The following is a 20,727-nucleotide window of genomic DNA, read 5'->3' as shown; positions in this document are numbered from 1 at the left end:
AAAGCTCGGCAGGCAGATGGACGCAGAGGCCAAGAGGGAGACGAGGCTGCAGACGGAAGAGGCACAAAGGCCTATTGGAAATGTCAGGCTCTTCAGACGGGCCTTGGCGCCGCGCTCAGCCTCCGACAGCGGATCCTCATTAAAGGAAGACTGAACATGCTGTTAGCTTGCTCCAAGGCCAAACTGTACAGGACTCCAGTGACACCGGCTCTCAGCGCTTGAGCTGTGAACACAACAGCAGGCGACAAAAGGGCTACAAATGGGTACAAGGGCTTGGAAAGTTGGCTCTGGGAAGTCTGAGTCTTGAGTTTGTTTTTTTGTTCTTTTTTTTTTTGTTTGTTTTTGTGTGTGTTTTTGCATGTGCAGCTCAACATATTCAGTTGCCTTCAAAGTCAAACGATACAAAACAAAGAGCAATAACTTAAAAAGTAAAATGTGAACATAGACATTGGGTTGCAAAGTCTCTGGATTTTCCAAAAACTATGAGACGAGGATCTCTTCTAGCAGCAAGCCGTGGCCACCTCGACTCTAGCGAGGCGGTGTCGGACAAATGTAAAATGTTTTTTTTTTTGTTGCTGTTTTTCAGAGGATGGTTGAAGCCACCTCCCTCCCCTAGCTCCTCCCCCTCCACGTGTCCGGCGTCTGTCACTCAGTTTAAAGGGACACAGAGTTCCCGTAGGAGGAGGGGGAGGGGACGCCCGCCGAGGCTTCAGTCCGCCAAGACGCCTCGGCCCCTCCCCGTAAAAACTGTCCCAGTCCTACGTCCCAGCATGCACCGCTCCCTGCCAGAGCAAAGCCGGTGGAACGGAGGGGGCCGAGGTGGGAGGGGGCTGATGGGAGGGCGTCGGGTGGCGGGGTGTTGAGGAGGAAAGGAGGGGGGCATGGTCAGATACAGGTGGACGGCTGTGCGGTGGGCTGCTGTTTGCGGTTCCTCAAACCTCCAGACTTTTCCTTATATCCCACGCACATCTGCTGGGAGACGTCGACCAGCGCGCTCGCCACGGCCAGACCTGCACACACAAAAAAACACACAAAGACACAAAACACAACATGAGGTTACAGGGTTAAGCCTTTACAACAGGGATGTCAAACTCATTTTAGTTCAGGGGCCAGATTCAGCCCAATTTGATCACCAGTAAAATAATAGTGAAAAAAGTAAAATTATATTATGATCAGGTTTACAGGGTGGGGAAGCAAAATTTACAATGAACATTTAGTTGTTTTTTCTCAGCAGGCACTACGTCAATTGTTTTGAAACCAAACATATACTGATGTCATAATCATACCTAGCACTATTATCCATACCTTTTCAGAAACTTTTGCCCATATGAGTAATCAGGAAAGCAAACGTCAAAGAGTGTGTGATTTGCTGAATGCACTCGTCACACCAAAGGAGATTTCAAAAATAGTTGGAGTGTCCATAAAGACTGTTTATAATGGAAAGAAGAGAATGACTATGAGCAAAACTATTACGAGAAAGTCTGGAAGTGGAGGAAGCAACAAAAAAACGTACCAAAGCTTTTATTAAAGCTCTCAAATCCAAAATCCTAAAGGATCCAACCAAATCCATGAGAAAAATGGCAACTGAACTTGAGGTAGACAACAAGAGCGTTAGAAATGCAGTAAAATATGATTTGAAGTTAAAATCTTACACAAGAACACCAAAACACTTGTTGACAACAGCAACAAATCCAACTTTAGCAATTTTTGGGAATCATGTTTATGGCCGCCTTCTAGCCCAGATCTAAACCCTCTGGATTCTGCTATTTGGGGCGTTTTAGAACATGCTACCAATAGAACATCACACAGCAATGTCGACTTTCTTAAAGATACTATTAAAGAAGAATGGGAGAAGTTGTCACCCGAATGTTTGAGGAACACTTGCGCAAGTTTCAGGAAGCGTGTGAAGGCAGTTATTGAGAAAGAAGGAGGACACATAGAATAAAAACATTTTCTATTATGTACATTTTCTTGTGGCAAATAAATTTTCATGACTTTCAATAAACTAATTGGTCATACACTGTCTTTCAATCCCTGCCTCAAAATATTGTAAATTTTGCTTCCCCACCCTGTACATCTACTAAGTTTCCTTAAAAATCTGAATAACATTAACAACTTGAATTGTCTTAAGAAAAACAAGTGCAATTTAAACAATATTCTGCCTCAGTTTATCAGTTTATTATTTACACGTGTACGTTACAATCGCACAAAACATTTAGTAACAGGCAGAATATTGGCAAAATTGCATTTACTTTTCTTAAGACATTTCCATTTGTTCATATTTGTTCAGATTATTCACATTTTTTGTAAAAGTATGGTTTAGTAATGTAAACGTTTTCATGTAATTTTACTTTTTACACCAAAAAAACAAAGAGAAAATTTGGGGTTGTCATTATTTATAGGTTATTACGATAAAATTTTACTGGTTCTGACCCACAGGAAATCACATTGGACTGTATTTGTCTGTCTGTGGAACCTGAATTAAAATGATTTTGATTTTGCATTTCACAAATCCATCCCGTGGGCCGGACTGGACCCTTTGGCAGGCCGGATTTGGCCCCCGGGCTGCATGTTTGACACCTCTGTGCTATACAAACAAACTTGTCTTGCCTTGTGATCAGATCAAGTCAATAATAAATTTATAAAAATGAGACCTAAAAGAATCCGGACTTATTCTTGGAGCTGCCATCAAAAGAAAATGCTAACAGTAACTTTACTTAAAAGTGAGAAGTGAGAAGCCTGTCTCCTTCTGCAGGTAAATTTTTATTGTTTATTGTTCATACGGACCCCCATTAACTTCCACCGTAGTGGTTGCTACTCTTCCTGGGGTCCATTAAAATGCAAATACAGTTTAAAAGGTATCAAAATACATACATAAACAAATAAATAAATGAAATGTAGAAAAACAGAGGTAAGACACCCAAATGTTTTACAGGAAGGGACATTCATTTCCTTTAAAATCTGCTAATAGTTGGTATTTATTGTGGAAGTGGGGCGGTGTGACCACGCACACACTGGTTTCCACATACACAGGTGGTGAGATCATAGAAAGGCTGCGCAGGCAATCATTAACTTCTGCCACACTTCATTAACATTTATTAATACTCTCTGAGCCATGAAATTCCAATAAACTCCATTTATCTGCAATGATGGATGCATTTACCCAGATCAAGTACACATAGCCAACGGCGAAATAAAAAGTCCAAGGGGAGAGGCTGCGGTTGAGATCGCATCCTCTCAAATCATACAGTTTAATGGGGTTCTGGTGGAGCAGGCTGCAACCATTAGCCTGTTTCTACATCTGAAAGTCAACGCTGGATGGTTCCTATCACCCAAATGAGGCTCCGATAACTATCAGCGCTGACCTCCTGTTGGCTGTTTACAGAACGATGAGGGCACGAGCAAAAATTGTCAACAGGTGCAGTTGGCGACAGATGGAGGGAAACACGAGGACTGGTAAGAGAACGCAGCCAGATGTGAAATGAGTCGAAAGCGTTGGAAATGGAGAAGCTCGAAAGCATGAGGAGATGACAGGATCATGGTCTAACGTGGTCTTAACAAACACTGCCAGAGGGAGAACCCAAACAGCAGAGGGGTTTGGTCACGACAAAAGGAAGATGTGGTAATTAACCCTTAAATGGGTAAAAAAATATAGTAAAAAATAGTAGACTAGTGTTATTATCTTTACAATATTTAGCTAGATGTTTCTGTCGTCATTGCAGCCTCATCCTCTGACGCCTGTCCTTCTATTTGTTTGGAAGCGACTTCGTAAATGCATCTATTTCTGGAGGAACAATGCAGTTTTACTTCGCTGTCACTCCATAAAGTAATTCAGTGTGTTATTTCTTCATGTCTTCAGCAAAGTGAATGTTCTATTCCTTTCTTACAGGGGTCATATTTATCTAAACCCACTTTTATTAGTCTTTGGTTCATTTATTTGTGTATTTGGACTCTAATAGTTCATACAGTTTGAATTTGAACCCTCCAGGTGCTGCAAAGCTATCTTTATATTCATTCTGGCAAAAATCAAGTGGATTTCTACAACCTATTTCAATTCCTGCTTGTTACATTCTATAACTAGTTATGTCATGACACTTGCACATATAAAGTCAAGATTTCCAATGAACATTTCTCCGAGAACGACATAATTGTTTGTCAGCAGCAGCGGTTGTAGTCCTTACTGAAAATATGCCAAAATTTTGAGCCGATTACCTAAAATGTTCAGTTGTTGGTTGAAGAGGACAGAGCAGCACAGCTAACAACCTGGAGGGGGGCGGGGCCTGAAGTGTCTCATTTGCATTTAAAGGGCCAGTGCTCAAAACCACCTTTCTGGTGTCATTACTCAGAAATAGGGTTGAAGATGGACCTGTGGAGTTGAATTAAGGAAGAATTCAGACCCAAGCATAGCATTTACAGTTTATGTAGACCAGAAAGCAAAATATCACTCCTTTAAGTGATCTATCACCATTTATCATAATATTATCCTCTCCATTTTGCTTTTTTTTTTTTTCAGTGAAAATTAGGTATTTTTCCTGTATTTATTTTACTGATCATGTACTTTAATCATCATGCTGAGATTACATTTGAGGGTTATTATACCTAAAACAGAGAAAATTTGAGAAAAAGTGACGTTTTTTTTTTTCTGGCAAAATCTATCATTAACTGAACATAAACCAAGTGTGTTGAAGATGGACCTTTGGATTTGAATTAATGAAGAATTCAAACCCAAGCAGAGCATTTACAGTTTATGTAGAGCACAGGAAAATGTTTGAAAATGAAGAATTCCATTTAAAAAAGCAAAATATCACTCCTATAAAGCATCAAAGTCACTGAATGAAAAAGACCATGGCTAGACCATAGATAGAGTTGCCAAATCTTGTCACCACCCTCCGCCAACACATGGCGGACATGTGCCCCTTCAATCCTAACACCGTTTCAGGGCATGTTTCTATTCAAAGTGGAGAAGAAAATCCAGTTTAAAGGAGTGGTCCTGAGCTGGTTTAGTAAATAAGTAAAGTTTGTTTCGTTTTAGTTTTGATAAATAAGGACAGATTTGGCCACTCTGCTGCTTGACTAAAAAGATACATTAACTTACTGTATTTTACTTTCTACTAATGTTTAAGTTCATTTATTTTAAGGATAAGATGACAAAAAAACAAAAATGCAAAGAAAACTTCCATGTTAATATGTTCAAAGGTTATATTTTACCAACAGTTGCGTTATCCAATATGCCCGCCACCCTGTGACAGTACAATATGTAAATGATGATGATGAGCACATTTACTCCCATCATAAACTTTGGGTCATACTTAATATTTTTCTCATTTACAGTATGACTTTATCTCTAAACACTACCAAGCTACAGCTTATTTAAATCTCAACATCAAAATTTTAGATTTTTTGCAAAAAAAACAAAAAAATTTAACTCTGGTCCCTAAAATACTCTGAAATTAAAATGTTCAACCTAAGTGTGCTATTGGAGGACATAACAACAATGAATGACTAATGGTGGACCTTGTAGACCCTGTAGACCACATTGGACCTGAAAATGTTTCCTCACTGTCCTCACCAGAACTGTTGATGTCACTAATCGCTTTTCCATTGACCCTCAAATTGAACAAATATAACTTACACATAAAAATTTGCCAAATGGAAAAGCATCAATTTCGCTAAAACTCTTGTTTTTCGGTGAAAAGTTTTGTGCTTGCAAGAATTGGTTTTTCAGGCGTAGCAAAATTGGTATATCCGCAAAATTGCAAGTCACGTGACCAAAAAAAAAAAAAAAGGATGTTGACGGGTGTTACAACAAGCGAAACATGGCAACAAACATGGCAACAAACATGGCAACAAACATGGCGCTGTATGTGTGGCCACACAAGGAAACCAAAATCATTTTTGAATTTAGTATGGGATAGAGGAGTGACGAGCATTCTAGATTCAAAACAACATATATAATATTTATGTTCATCACCATGTTTATGAAATGACTTCTCATGTCATCTCACGCCTGTTTTTAAATCACGTCTAAAAATGCACTTTTTCTCGTTGGCTTATAATCAATCAGTGAGATTTTTTTTCTTATGTCGTTTTTACCAGATTTGAATTTGTCTTTGTGTTTATGATGGTTGTATTTTGTTGTTCTTAGCCCACTTTGCACCCTGTGTTATCACTGTTTTTACTCATTTATTCCCTTGTTTTATGATTTTTGTACAGCACTTTGACAAGCTGTAAAGTTCTTAAAGTGCTTCATAAATAAAGTTGGTATGGTATGGTAATGAATAAACAAATCATCACATTTGTGATTTAATGGAAAAACCGACATTATGCACTTCTGTTTTTTCGACATTTAGTAAATATCGCTAAAGTTTTGCACATATGTTCAATGGAAAAGCGACTATTGTCTTGTAATGTATGTGGAAGTTACCACAAATAGTCACTTGCCCAATAAAGGGTTAATACCTTCACCTTTTCAGAATAGCCTATCCCCCATAAACTCTAATCTCCATTCTACTACTTCATTTCTATATATAGTAATTATATGTTTTAATCTGTTTATTTCTTTGTATTTTATGGATTGTTTATTTTATCTTGTTGTACAGTGTCCTTGGGTGTCTTGAAAGGCGCTTATAAATAAAATGTATTATTATTATTATTATTATTATTATTATTATTAATAATAATAATAATAATAATACGCAACAACGGTGGTCTGGGGACTGGGACTGTGGGAGGCAAAAAGCCCATAGAAACAGAAAAAAATAAGAGTTCTTGTTTGAGACCTTGAAGGGAAAAAAAGAAACTTTAAGAAAAGACAAGTCAAGTGCTCTGCCATGACTCCTTTCACACTGTAATGGAAAGAAAGATAAGGAAAATAGATCAAGGAAAAATGGGAATGTAAAGACAGCGAGTGACAGAGCTGAGGATGAAAGAAGTAATGGGCTGAATTCTCAATGCTATCACTATGTCTGGGAAAGAAAAGAGAGAGAACATGGAAATGGAAGAATAAAAAAAAAAAAGAGACTGAGCTTCCACTTATAACCCAGACCTCACACAGGAAAAGGAAAAGGAAAAAAAAGACTGAAAAGAGATAAAACTCAAGAGGAGAGAGCTGCATGTTCCTCTGCAAAGACATGATGGGAGGAAAAAAAAAAAAAAGTGAAATGCTTTATTTTTCTGCAGAAAACCGAAGGGAACGACAGAATGAAGGAAACAGACTGCTGCTGCATCTTTACAAATCAATACATCCTTGTCAAATTAACGTCCAACCACGATGTAATTACCGTACACAAACGCCAGCGGAGTCTGGATGATTGGTCGCCTCTGTTTTGCATGTATGGCTTTGTCAGTGTTTCTGTATTTCCCATAATCCCCTCCGGGCTAAATCCTAAAGGATTGTCAAACTCTTTTTTTTTTTTCCCCCACAGTGGATCATTTAAACATTTAAAATTACATTTTCCAAAACAATGATGAGGTCTGCAGACACAAGTTCATGAGATTAGTGGCTGAACGAGGTCTTATTATAAGTCTGGAAGATTCGTCACTGTGGACGCTCACATGCACAAAACATCCTGTTTTCTTCTTCTTTATTTCAGCCAGTCTGTTATGGTGAATGACAGCGAATATTTCTGTTTAACCCTTTATCTGGCAAGTGACTATTTTTGGTAATTTCCACATACATTACAAGACAGTGACAGCACCAGTCCCAGTGAGGACAGCGAGTCAATAATCTCAGGTCCAACGTGACTCTAGTTGCACAAAAAGGTCGTTCCATTGCAGTTTTGCATGATATACCCATTTAATTACGCCCGAACAACCACCTCTTACAAGTGCAAAAACTTTTCATCGCAAAAACGAGAGTTTTGGCGAAATTGTTATTTTTCCAATAAGCAAATTTTTATGCACAAGTTATATTTGCGCAATTTGCCTCTTTCTTCCTTTAAGTAAGGACTGGGCAGTTAATTAATTAATTAGTTTTTACACACATATGAGTCTTTGTTTTTGTGCTTTTGTGTTTTAACATAACTGGAAACTGCCAAATTAAATTTATATTAAAAAAAAAGGACCAGGGTTCATTTCCCCATTAAATCTGGACGTTTTTTTAGGTGCGAATACAAACATGCGAACTCTGATTCGAATCAAACAAGTGAGCTGAGACCTCTTGAGTCAGCTTGACTCGACTCGTTATTCCTGCAGACCGTTTCCATTACAGGATACTACAGACTTTACAGTACCTGGTCGTCATAGCAATGCGGCGTGTTATTTCCATGTCGTCTGCTCAGAGAGTTGCTGAAAACTCACTCGTTGCGTGTTGTCTTGTCTGAATTTTTACGTCGGCCACCAAAGACTGAATCTCCTCGACCGACCATGGTGTAGTTTTGGGCTGTCATCATGTGGATTAATGTACCGCTATATTTACTGTCCACTTCTGCATCTGTTTTTTGTAAAACTGCATCACAGAGAAAACTGTCTGACCAATCAGTGGTCTGCAGTGTTATACATCATGGTTTAGTATCGCTTGGAACCTCGGCGGAGGTGATACTAAAAAACTAGTACCAGGTACCAGATTCCAGGTCCTTTTTCATAATGGAAACACAAACAGGCCGAGTCGAGTTGAGCCGATACCACGCAGTGGAGATGCGGCATTGGTCTCAGTGGTCTTCTAGGTGGTCTCGGTCCACTTCCACACGGACTCTGGGCCGGTTCACTTCTGGTGTGAATATAACCAGCCTCGAGCCGAAACAAACCAAGGAACCATGAGCCTTTTCGTGCTTGACGAGCCGCCGTAGCTGAGGCTCATGGGTAATTAGAGCTAACAGCAGCAGCTATGAGCCGTGGACAGACGTGGACCAATGAGGAGACTGAATGTCTCATTGACATTTGGTCAGATGTCCATATTACCAAACTGGCTCCGAATGAGCTGTTCCTGACAATTAACATTATTTTCGTAAATTTGTGTCTGTAAAAATAGAATGCGTAATCCAAAAACAAATGCACGTAGGACAGGGGCGCCGCTACAAATTGTGGGCCCTTCATACAGGGTGGGGAAGCAAAATTTACAATGAACATTTAGTTGTTTTTTCTCAGCAGGCACTACGTCAATTGTTTTGAAACCAAACATATATTGATGTCATAATCATACCTAACACTATTATCCATAACTTTTCACAAACTTTTGCCCATATGAGTAATCAGGAAAGCAAACATCAAAGAGTGTGTGATTTGCTGAATGCACTCGTCAGACCAAAGGAGATTTCAAAAATAGGTGGAGTGTCCATAAAGACTGTTTATAATGGAAAGAAGAGAATGACTATGAGCAAAACTATTACCAGAAAGTCTGGAAGATACTATTAAAGAAGAATGGGAGAAGTTGTCACCCGAATATTTGAGGAACACTTGCACAAGTTTCAGGAAGCGTGTGAAGGCAGTTATTGAGAAAGAAGGAGGACACATAGAATAAAAACATTTTCTATTATGTACATTTTCTTGTGGCAAATAAATTCTCATGACTTTCAAAAAACTAATTGGTCATACACTGTCTTTCAATCCCTGCCTCAAAATATTGTAAATTTTGCTTCCCCACCCTGTAAATGCAGTATCTTTTCAATCTGTCGGACCGGGGTGGGTGGGGAGGGGGGTAGGTGGGGGAACGATCCATAGATGATGTCGCTTACGCTAGTGTGAAACGAAACTGAAACTCAACATACTTTCAGTGTCTGACTCCTGACTTCTATGCCTCTTACATGAAATTTTCATAACTTCTACCCTGTTTCCACTGGACTCCCTCCACTAATCTATGGACCCCCTACAAATGCTGGGCCCCATTAATTTGTCATGTTCACCCCCCCCTTATCGGTGCCCCAGACGTAGGACCTTCATGTTTGTTTTCATCAACACCCGACATCTCTCATTCACCCCGCCCCCCACTTTTCTGTCCAACGCCAGCGCAGTTCGTCACATGTGTGCTTCTGTTTACAAATTTTGGTACATGAGCAAAAAGTCCAATGAGAATGCGATCCGACCCAAATAAAAAAAAATAAAGTCCGCATTTGATCTGAACCAAATAAGCGGACCAAACTAACTATAAAATATATCTGACCATTTACAAAGTATGCAGAAAACTAATTTTTGGGAGGTACTGTTAATTGAACTACGTCCTGTATAACATGTATGTTGTTTTTGTTCTGTAATTGTGATGAATGGTTTTTAGTTGTCATTGGTGTTGTTTTGTTTTGTGTGTGGGTGTTTTTGGTCATTTACACGTTTACATCTACGAATTGTACTTGAACATAACATGAACAAATATGAATCTGAAAATTCTTTAGTAAAATAAGTGCAATGTTAACAATATTACACCTTAGTTTATCATTTATACATGTGAATCACAATGTAGAGATCACAGTGGATCTACAAATACACAAAACATTAAATAACAGGGAGAATATTATTAAAATTCCACATACTTTGCAAAGACATTTCAGATATTCAGATTTTTTGTAAAAGGTTGGTCTGTAAATGTAAACATTTTTGTGTAATTTTACTTTTTTTACATTAAAACAAAGAGACAAATTTACAGTTTTCATTTAATATAGGTTATTATGATAATATTTTACTGGTCTTATCCATTTTAGACTGAAATGACCTAAAATGATTTTAACATCCTTGATTGTAAATACACAGGAAATTTGCCGAAGTAAAATTTACTCAAATTGAAGAAAATTTTACTCTACTCAGATAATTTTTGGTCCCTCTCTAAAAAGAGTAGAGCTCTCCAAACTCACTATAGAGGTACATTTACTCAATATAAAGCCAAATTTACTCTTTTTGAGGAAAATACTTTTGACTCTGGAAAAAATGCTCAGTAATTTTTCCTGTGTAACTTCAGTGTAATTTTTGCATTTCACAAATTCATCCTAGGGGCCGGATTGAACCCTTTGGCGGACCGGATTTGGCCCCCGGGCCGCATGTTTGACACCTGTGGCCTAAGCCAAAGCTAATGGAGATCCAAATAAATGAAATGAAATGAAAGATTATTGCAAAATAAATGCGCAAAAAATCAAAAATAATTAAATGATTTCCCCAGATTTAATTGTTGTGGTTGGACTTCTTCAGCAACTTTAATTTAACTTTTTGGTCATTTTGTGTTACTTATTCACCATTTTCTCTGGATTTTCCCAATTATTGTATATAAACAGAAATAATAATGGTCTGAAATAATGAATTTGAGGGGAAATGAGTATGTTAGTGTGCATATAAACAGTCATTAGTTAAATACATGACAATTAGGGTTGCCTAAATATAAATAGAGTAAATATAATGTGTCACAGCATATATGCAGATGAGTCATGTTGTGTAACGCCCCATTGACCTCATTTATCAGTGACCATGGCAGCTTCGTAAACATTTTAATTGAAAACTACTCTCCTCTGCATTTACCGGCTCATTAAGCGCTGTATTGACCCTGGATTGACAGGTAGCTCTCTACGGTTCATGAAAACACCACAATAAACAGCGAGGATAGACAGTAGACCTTCACCCATGACTAATATAGTAAATACAGTAGAAGCACAAAGTGACTAAAAATGAGCACAGCAACTAATAATAAACAACAAACAATTCCAGAAACTGATTGTGTCTCCGGATTAAACCATGAAATACTTCTCATGGCAAACATTGATATAAGGGATTAATTTAGATTAACTGCAAAGCACATACTTAATTACATTTTTAGAGCCCAAATAATCAGCGGGAGAAAGTTTGAGGGTTTTCCTTACAAGAAGATTTAGCATTTTTCAATCAAATGTATAACTTCACATAATATTGGACCATTATAATGATTTTTCTTGTTTTTTGTTTTTTTTTTCTTTCCTTGTTTTTTTTTTTTATTCTTGAATAAAGTTGTAAATAAAGAACTCTTTCCCATTTGCACTATGGGTCAGTACATATTTTTAGGTCCTTTTGTGGTGTCAAAACCAGTATTTTAATCAAAAGTATTCAATTTGTATTTAAAAGTATTTAACCTGTATTCATTTGCATTCCAGAAGTTATTCTTAGTGTAATGTGAAGACTGTACCAGAGTAGCAGATTTGTTTGTTTTTTTTTTCTGGGAGAACTGCTACAAAAAAGACACGTGCACCAATGGGAAGTTTTCAAAATGTGGCGGACAAAAAATACACGAGTGGAAATTTTGAACATTCTGGGAAATAATTTACATATTCTAGGAAAAAGTTACATATTTATATATGATAAATTAATACTGGGAAATAGTTGCATATGTACATATATTGTCCAATCTAGATAGAGAGCAATAAAAATGTACCCTATCATGGATAAAGCCAAAAAGGCGGCTCTAACGTGACTAGAATTTCCCTCGGGATCAATAAAGTATCTATCTATCTATCTATCTATCTATCTATCTATCTATCTATCTATCTATCTATCTATCTATCTATCTATCTATCTATCTATCTATCTATCTATCTATCTATCTATCTTTCCATCTATCCATCCATCCATCCATCCACCAGAGGTGATTTCTCAGACTGCAAGGGAAGCCCGGCTTCCGCTAAAATTACGAAAATTTAATGGTTAAATATGTTCGGTTGTGTTGACATTTTATTGACTACAAATGTGTTAGAACATGTTCATCTCACAGACGAGTTTGTTCAGAATCAGCTTAATCACAAATCATCAGACTCGATGTTGTTCACTTCTCATACATTCCCGTTGCGCTGTTTTCTCATACGATCTCTGCTCAGTGCATTTGTCCGTAGACGCTCAGTGTCCATGCACTTCAATGGGACTGAGTGGAACAGTTTTTTTCATTTCCTCAAAACTGGACGGTAATTGGATAAATGCCACGATGTTGTCCCGCCCCCGGACACATGGCGTCTCTGGGGGTGAATGGAGCTGTGGGCGGAGCTCGGCTGGGCTGGACGCCAGGCTTCCACGTGCTGATTGGAGGATCAGTCGAAAGGCTGTATCCCGTTTGATTGACAGCTATTTTGAGATCTACTCCTTCACTGACGCAGTTCAGTGTAGCCCTATCAGCCCGCCCGCAGGCTGAAAAAATTATATTAATATTCATCTTCTACAAAAATATAATAAATCAGGACAATGAATGTTTTTTTCAACTTTTGCTCAAAGTTTAGACCCTAATGTTAATAAAAGTACATCAAAAATTTATTTTAGTGCAAACTTTAATGTTCAAACATGATCTTTAATCTTTGTGGGGTGAAATATACGCTATTAAAAATCTCCGACACGAACAATTAATTTATGCATATCATCGTCAATCCAGCCGACAAAAAAAAAACAGATGAGGATAAAAATTTCTAATTCCTCTTTTAGTTTGTTACAGTTTACTCAGGCATAGTAATAGATACAATATTTTAGACAATGGGAATAGATTCTGTGAGGTCTCCAAATGTCCACAGACACCAAGAACATCCATATGAACCTTATTATTGTGAAGTAATTCTTCATTTACTTTGGGTATGTCTTTTTAGGCGTTTTTCCCCTGAAAATATGGTCAGGGTTAAACAGGTTAATACCGTCGTGCATTCTGCTGTGAAATCGAGAGAGAAACTACTACGAAATTACTTGTTCATTTCTTGCACTGTAAATAAAACACACTCATTGTACTTCCTTTTTTCAATTTAACATAATTTCAACATTTTCTTGTTTAGTTGGTACGATAAGGTCACTGACCATTTTCTTAAAAAGGAACGGAGGGATGAATTTATGTTTAAATAACTTGACAATTTTTTTGGATGCAAGTCGACAATGAGCTTCCCCTGTTGGAAAGACGAGCAGCCGCCACTGCTATCTATCTATCTATCTATCTATCTATCTATCTATCTATCTATCTATCTATCTATCTATCTGGAATAATGTTCTATGCATGGTAAAAAGGGAAGGTCTATAACTAAAATCCAACCTATTTTTAGGCAGATAAAAATGGTCTTCCACAGTGAAAAAGTCACTTGTTTCTGCAGATATCAACTCAGTGTTAATTTTGTGTATGAATAAACACTTCATGCGGCTCGAATTCTGCTCGATCTCCGACTTTGACTTGACTCTGTGTGCATTTACTTGACGAAGCTCCACGACATAGATTAGGGAGTACAGAGACATAAATTCAACATGCCAGAGTACAGTGTGGAAGAGCGTCAAAAGGACCAAAGACGTCTCCCACCTGCCGCAGTAAATTTTACATGACACGTTCACATTTTTGACAATTTACAAATTCAGAGAGAAAAATGGGGGATTTTAACCTTCTAAGACCCCAACAGCCATCAGAAACCAAAGCATCTACTGATCTAAAATGTTTACCTAATCACAGATCCTATCAATAAATTCAAATAATTCTGGCAAAATGCAGTTTCTTAGCCTTTCCACGGCATCAAATCTGTCTTTTTTTTTTTTTTTTTTTTCAGAGGCTCCATGGTGAACATGGAAACACGGAAACATATTAGACCATTATTATAATAATATCTGTGAACAACGATTGGGGAAATCCAAAGAAAAGCCTTCATCAAACCCAAACGGACATTTTATCTTTGTATGTTGTGTTAAAGCAGGGGTTCCCAAAGTAGGGGTAATTTTTTTTTTTGTAAACATTCATTAAATAAGTCATCATGTACTGAATATAAAATAAATAATGAGAATTAATGCTGAAATATAAAACACAATAAATACATTCATATAATAGTTTTATTGTCAGTCATGTTGTTTAAGCTTCGGTAACATTTGAAGAACATTTATATTTTATATTATTTAAAATTAGTTTATTTGAGTAGATAAGTCATTATATTTTGTTGATGAAAGGTTCATTTATTATTTAATGACCAATTTATTTATTTTGTCTTATCAATGAAAGAGGGCAATTTTGTATTTTGCACACAAATTTACTTTAATTTTTAATTTTTTTATATATTACACTGGAAAAAATCAAAAACTTACCAAGTGTATTTTTCTCATTTCTAGTCAAAATATCTCATCACACTTAAAATAAGACATAATCACCTAAAGAGTAACTTTTCAGTGAGATATAAGAGCGTATTTTTACACAATAGATCTTGAAAACGCGCTTTGTGCTGCTGTAAAAAACTTTGTGTTATTGTAAAAATATACAGGAAAAAAAAGTGTTTTAACGAAACAAAGAAAGTGGAATTAATGGAATTATTAGTTTGTAAAAAGGGGGTGGGAGTCTATAAGTTATACTTCTTCCCACTTCTTTTTGAGCACTGAAAAATTTTGTTTGACCATGTTGTATGGTTCTTTGTTTTCTGATGATTCTATGTGCTCGAAACTAAACTAACTGAAACCTTATTTCAAGAAATTTTACCAAGATAATTTTCACTTGTTTCATTAGGAGATTTTTATTTTTTTCCTTATTTCAAGCAAAAATATCTCGTGTTAATTTTTTAAACTTGTTTTTAGAGGGGCATTTTTTACAGTTAAATATATGTTGTTTGTTTACAAAGTTTGGAAAATATAAACAGACACTTTTGGCACAGGAACAAACTTTGCCTAATTTTCTTTTTTTTTTTTATCAAAAATGCTGAAGCAAGCATTGGGGGTACTTGGATAAAACAGTATATTTCAGGGGGTACTCCACTGTAAAAAGTTTGAGAACCACTGTGTTAAAGGATACCAACTCTAAGGTGGATAAAACTACAAACCTGACAGCGTATACAGATAAAATGACAGTTAAAGTATAGTATAGTATTTGTTCATGTTTCCATTCTTTTACAACATCTCAGAGGTAAACACGGTGTTATTTTGCTCCATTACATTTGACTGACAGCTCTTGGTTTTAAAATGAAGATGCAACACAATGGATAAAAAAAAAAAAAAAAAAAAAAAAAAATCTGCTACAAAACAACAAAGTTATTGAACAAACCAGTGGTTTTCTTACAAACGGCAGTCTGTTCATATTTTTATGAATTGTGCACAGATCCACCATGCAGTGATTTTTCTTGCTCAAATTCACTTTAAATCATCCAGTATCTCCACAAAAATGAAAGAAACTGAAAATACCAGCACTGAATGAATACTTTAACCCCTTATTGCCTGAATTTATTTACAATTATATCCTCCTGAGACCCGGAAATTGATTTTTGTCTTCTATAGGGGACAGAGTTTTCCAAAGGTTCTCCGTAAAAACAAATAAATAGAAAAAAAAAGAATATATCTGAAAAACCTGGTGCATCATGACATTTCCAATTAAGGCAATTAAATATGTATTTGTACGCGTGTATGTGTTCTTGTATGTTGTGTGTATATGTATAAGCGTATGTATGTGTATACAGATGTATGAGTGTGTGTGTGAATAGATACATAAATATAAGAGTAATGTAAAAGGAAGAGGGACATAAATATATATTATTCTTAATATTTTATGGAGAAGGGGTGGGCTTAACAATAAGTTACACTTCTTCCCACCCCTTTTCGGGCATGGAAATGAAATTATTGTGCTGTTCTTCTGTCTGAGGTTGTCTTGATTGTTTGTATTGTTATTTATATTTTGCTTGCTCATATATATTGTTGAATTTCAATGCATGTTCGGAATAAATCACAAAATCATAATTATTTAACATAAAAAGGCTAAAACTTTTACTTATACATAAAACAAAAAAATAATAATAATAATAATAAAATACAGTTATTCATATGATATTGTTCATTTGAATGGATACATTAAATAGGTATGATTTAAATTAGTGACATTAGGCATAAACGTCATAATCGCAATTAACAAATTTTCCAATCTCAAGTATTTAGATTATTTTACTGATGCTTTTTAATGTTTCAAAAATTCAGCAAAAATAGAATGATCAAAATTTGCCAAAACTGTGAACTAACTTTGTAGACATTGTCCTGAGGAAGCTACATTTAAAAAAAAAAAAAAAAAAAGAATTCGAGCGGTACTTTTGGAGAAGAAAATTGTTGAAATCTAGACACTGGTCATGGACTCAAATGAAAATCCATTTATGACTTCTATCAGTAATCAATATTAACCCTTTCATGTATACTGGTCACTACAGGGGACAGCTATTCTACAGCTGTTCTCTTATATATTCATTATATTCATGGATTTTTTTGTTTGTTTGTTTTTGCACATATCTTTATTAAAGTTTTAAGACACTACATATCTTTTCTGACATGAATTGGTAACACTGTGTAGATCTCCCCTGAGCATACTCTCACCCCCAGAACTAACCCCCCCCCCCCCCTCAATTTTCACACAATTTATCTGTAAATACATGTTTCTTTATTTCAAAAATTAAATGCAAGGTGTCCAGCTGAGTGGACATTTTTGCAGCTTCATGTAAAATAGGTTCATAAGATCATTCTTATTATTATTATTATTAATATTAGTATGTCTTTTTTTAACTTTATTTTTTTATTTTATTTATTTATTTATTTTTTTACATATTTTTTGTTTATTTATTTATTTATGTTTCATAAGAAAATTTTCAATTGCATTGCTTTTTTCATGCCTAAAGAGGAATAAAAACACTCAGGAAAAAAATCTTGATTAACTATTTCATGCATAGTGGTCACTATACTGGACAGCTATTCTACAGCTGTTCTCTTATATATTCATGGGTTTACTTGTTTTAGTTCCATATCAGCCAACACATTGAACGCTTATGCATCATCTCATAAACTGCAATTCACACCATTATTGTAATTGTGCTGTTGTTGATTGGTTCCTAAGTGGAAATCAATTGTTAAGTGTTATTTTTTGCATATTATCTCCATGAAGTGAGTAATAACTAGTATTAGAATATGTTAAAATGTGAGAAAATATCAGATTAGCTGCATTAAACATGGTTTCATTTCACTGTTTTCATATCACTTGATCATATTTGGTTTTAAATACATGTTTCTTTGCTTCAAGAATAAAATTCATGGTGTAGCTGAGTGGACATTTTTGTAAATCTATGAAAAAAAAACCCTCAATCTCATTGTTTTTTTTAATGCCTAAGGAGGAATAAAAACACTCAAACAGAAAAAAAAACAAAAAAAAACTCAACTATAAGGTTCTCATAATTTGTGTATGAAAGGGTTAACTATATTGATATCTGGAACTATTTCCGTGTTCTAGTGAGCTAAGAACTAACAACTTTATGAGTGGGCCAGTCCAAACCAAAGACAGCTAAAGTGCGACAGAGGTGAAGGCGTCATTGGGCGACTCTTACCAGACTGTCCTGGAGGTGGGATGCCGCCGGTGCCTCTGGGTAACCGCACGAAGATGGAGAGCACGGCCGCTTTGTTCCCGAAGCACGGCTCCAGGGCGATGGGCTTTGGGACGGACTGTGGAAAGAAGAGAAAGCATGAAATAAATAAATAAATAAATAAATAAAAGGGTATTACATGGCACAAGCCTCCAAATCCTGGTGAACACACGCCATTTTCAAAGACACGGATAACTGGGGCTTTGCTGCTACTGTTCTTGTTTGTGTCAGCAACATGCACAGCAACCGCAAATGAAAAAGCCTTCCATCCCCTGCGGAGATACACATACTGATCTGCAGGCACAAATTGGATCCGCCCATCCCGAAATCCCCCTCCGCGCCCAATTTCGTGACAATGCCGCCTGTGTTCGGCGCGGCCCGCCACTGGGTATGGAGTGGCGGTGCTGGAAGCGCAAATTTGTGTCGGTGTCGCGCTCCTGACACGCCTGACTTTCTAATACCAATATCTGCTGTTTATCAGCAACTCATCCATATGTGGGGATGACTTTCCTCATGTAAACACCGGGCCGATCTGCCGCCGCCGCCGCCGCTCGTCTCGTACAATATTCATGGGTTTACCTCCACACAGAATATGGATATGGACACACCACCTCCCCGACCGCATACAGATCACTTCCAATCTTTTTCTTACCATCTCCCTGGATTTCAGATTCCTGATCCGGACAAGAAAGTGGGCCACGGCATGGCTTCACACACTCCTGACACTTCCTCACACAACACACACACACCTCAGAACACACAGTGGAGTCCCTCTATGTGCTGGTTTTTATACTCTGGAGAGTTTAGCTTAACGCCCCGAGTGGCAAAGCTGCCAGAGTGTGAGAAAAACACACACAGAAATAAACGCCTCGCACTAAAACACACACACAGCTGTATACTCACACACACACACACACACACACATACACACACACTCACAGTATAAGTGTACACATGGGGAAGCGGGCAGTAATGATATTCAGGCTCTGACCCATTTTACACATTTATTCTGTGCTCCGTCTCTCTGAGGCTTACCTTTCATACCAGCAGGATACACAGGCTGTCACACAGGTAGCTGGGGAAGTGGCACAAAGACCTGGAAGCCTCTGAGAGTATGTGTGTGTGTGTGTGTGTGTGTGTGTGTGTGTGTGTGTTCCATGCAGCCAAAACTGATGGGAATTGTGTGTTTGTTTACTCCAGATGTGTGTTTTCCTTTTAATAACTCACGTGTTTGCACTCGTACGTCTGACACAACAGGATGATTTATTCTACGCCCTCCGCTGAACGTGTCCATCCATAAAACTCACCTTCACACGTGTATTTAACACATCTAATCTCACATGTCAGTGTCATGACGTTGTAAGCATGGAAATGGATTTGTGTAAAAGCCAAAAATGTGATGTTTTAATGTGGTTATGATTCTAGAGTCATCGAGGGTAAAGGTCACTGTGATGTTAGCTTCACTCATGTCATTACATGGAATTATAGTCTGTAAAATAAAGTGTATATTTGTATATATGTATGTATTTTATTTACTTATTTAATCAGGAAGTCCCATTGAGATTTGAAATCTCTTTTGCAAAGCAGACCTGGCCAATGTAGCAGCTGTACAAAGTCAAAACTATGTAAAATACACACACATGAAACACAATGAACAGTAAGAGGTAGATGTATGCAGGTACAGTATCACCATAATATATGTATGTGTGTGTTAATGTGTGTATGTATGTATGTATGTATGATATGTATGTGTGTGTATGAATGTGTGTATGTCTGTATCTATGTGCATGTATGCATTATATGTATTGTATGTATGTATGTATGTATGTATGTATGTATCTGTGTGAAAGTATGATGTATGTATGTATATATTATATGTATGTTTGTATGTATTATATATGTATGTATGTATGTATGTATGTATTATATGTATGTATTATGTATGTATGTATTTATGTATGTATGTATTATATATGTATGTATGCATTTATGTATGTATGTATGTATCTGTGTGAAAATATGGTGTATGTATGTATTATATGTATGAATGTATGTATGTATTATATGTGTGTGTATGAATGTGTGTATGTATGTATCTATGTGTGAAAGAATATATGTATGTATGTATGTATGTATGTATGTATGCATGCATGCATGCATTATATGTATTATACGTATTATATGTATGTATCTGTGTAGAAGTATGATGTATGTATGTATTATATGTATGTGTGTATGTATGTATTATATGCATCTGTGTGTATGTATATATGTATGTATGTATGTATGTATGTATTATACGCATGTGTATGTATGTACGTACGTACGTATGTATGTATGTATTATATGCATGTGTGTATGTATGTATGTATGTATGTATGTACGTATGTATGTATTATACGTATGTGTGTGTGTCTGTATGTATGTATGCATGTATGTATGTATGTATGTATGTACGTACGTACGTATGTATGTATTATAC

At 36.6% G+C, this 20,727-nt stretch overlaps 1 protein-coding gene across 1 annotated transcript in view; it reads right to left on the bottom strand.

Moving 5' to 3' along the window:
• Nucleotides 1-327: 327 nt before the first annotated feature.
• atrn (attractin) overlaps nucleotides 328-20,727 on the bottom strand; it is a 607,345-nt gene continuing 586,945 nt past the window's right edge. Inside the window, exons 28-29 of the mRNA XM_030126085.1 lie at nucleotides 18,210-18,324; nucleotides 328-1,010 (exon numbers count right to left, since the gene is read on the bottom strand). Coding sequence (XP_029981945.1) covers nucleotides 886-1,010; nucleotides 18,210-18,324 — 240 coding nt within the window. The 3' untranslated portion in view covers nucleotides 328-885. The remainder of the gene's footprint in view (nucleotides 1,011-18,209; nucleotides 18,325-20,727) is intronic.

This window comes from Sphaeramia orbicularis, chromosome 22, assembly GCF_902148855.1.
Source record: "Sphaeramia orbicularis chromosome 22, fSphaOr1.1, whole genome shotgun sequence".
NCBI classification, from domain to species: domain Eukaryota; kingdom Metazoa; phylum Chordata; class Actinopteri; order Kurtiformes; family Apogonidae; genus Sphaeramia; species Sphaeramia orbicularis.
Note: the sequence above shows the minus strand (reverse complement) of the source record. Positions and strands in the feature narration are given on the sequence as shown.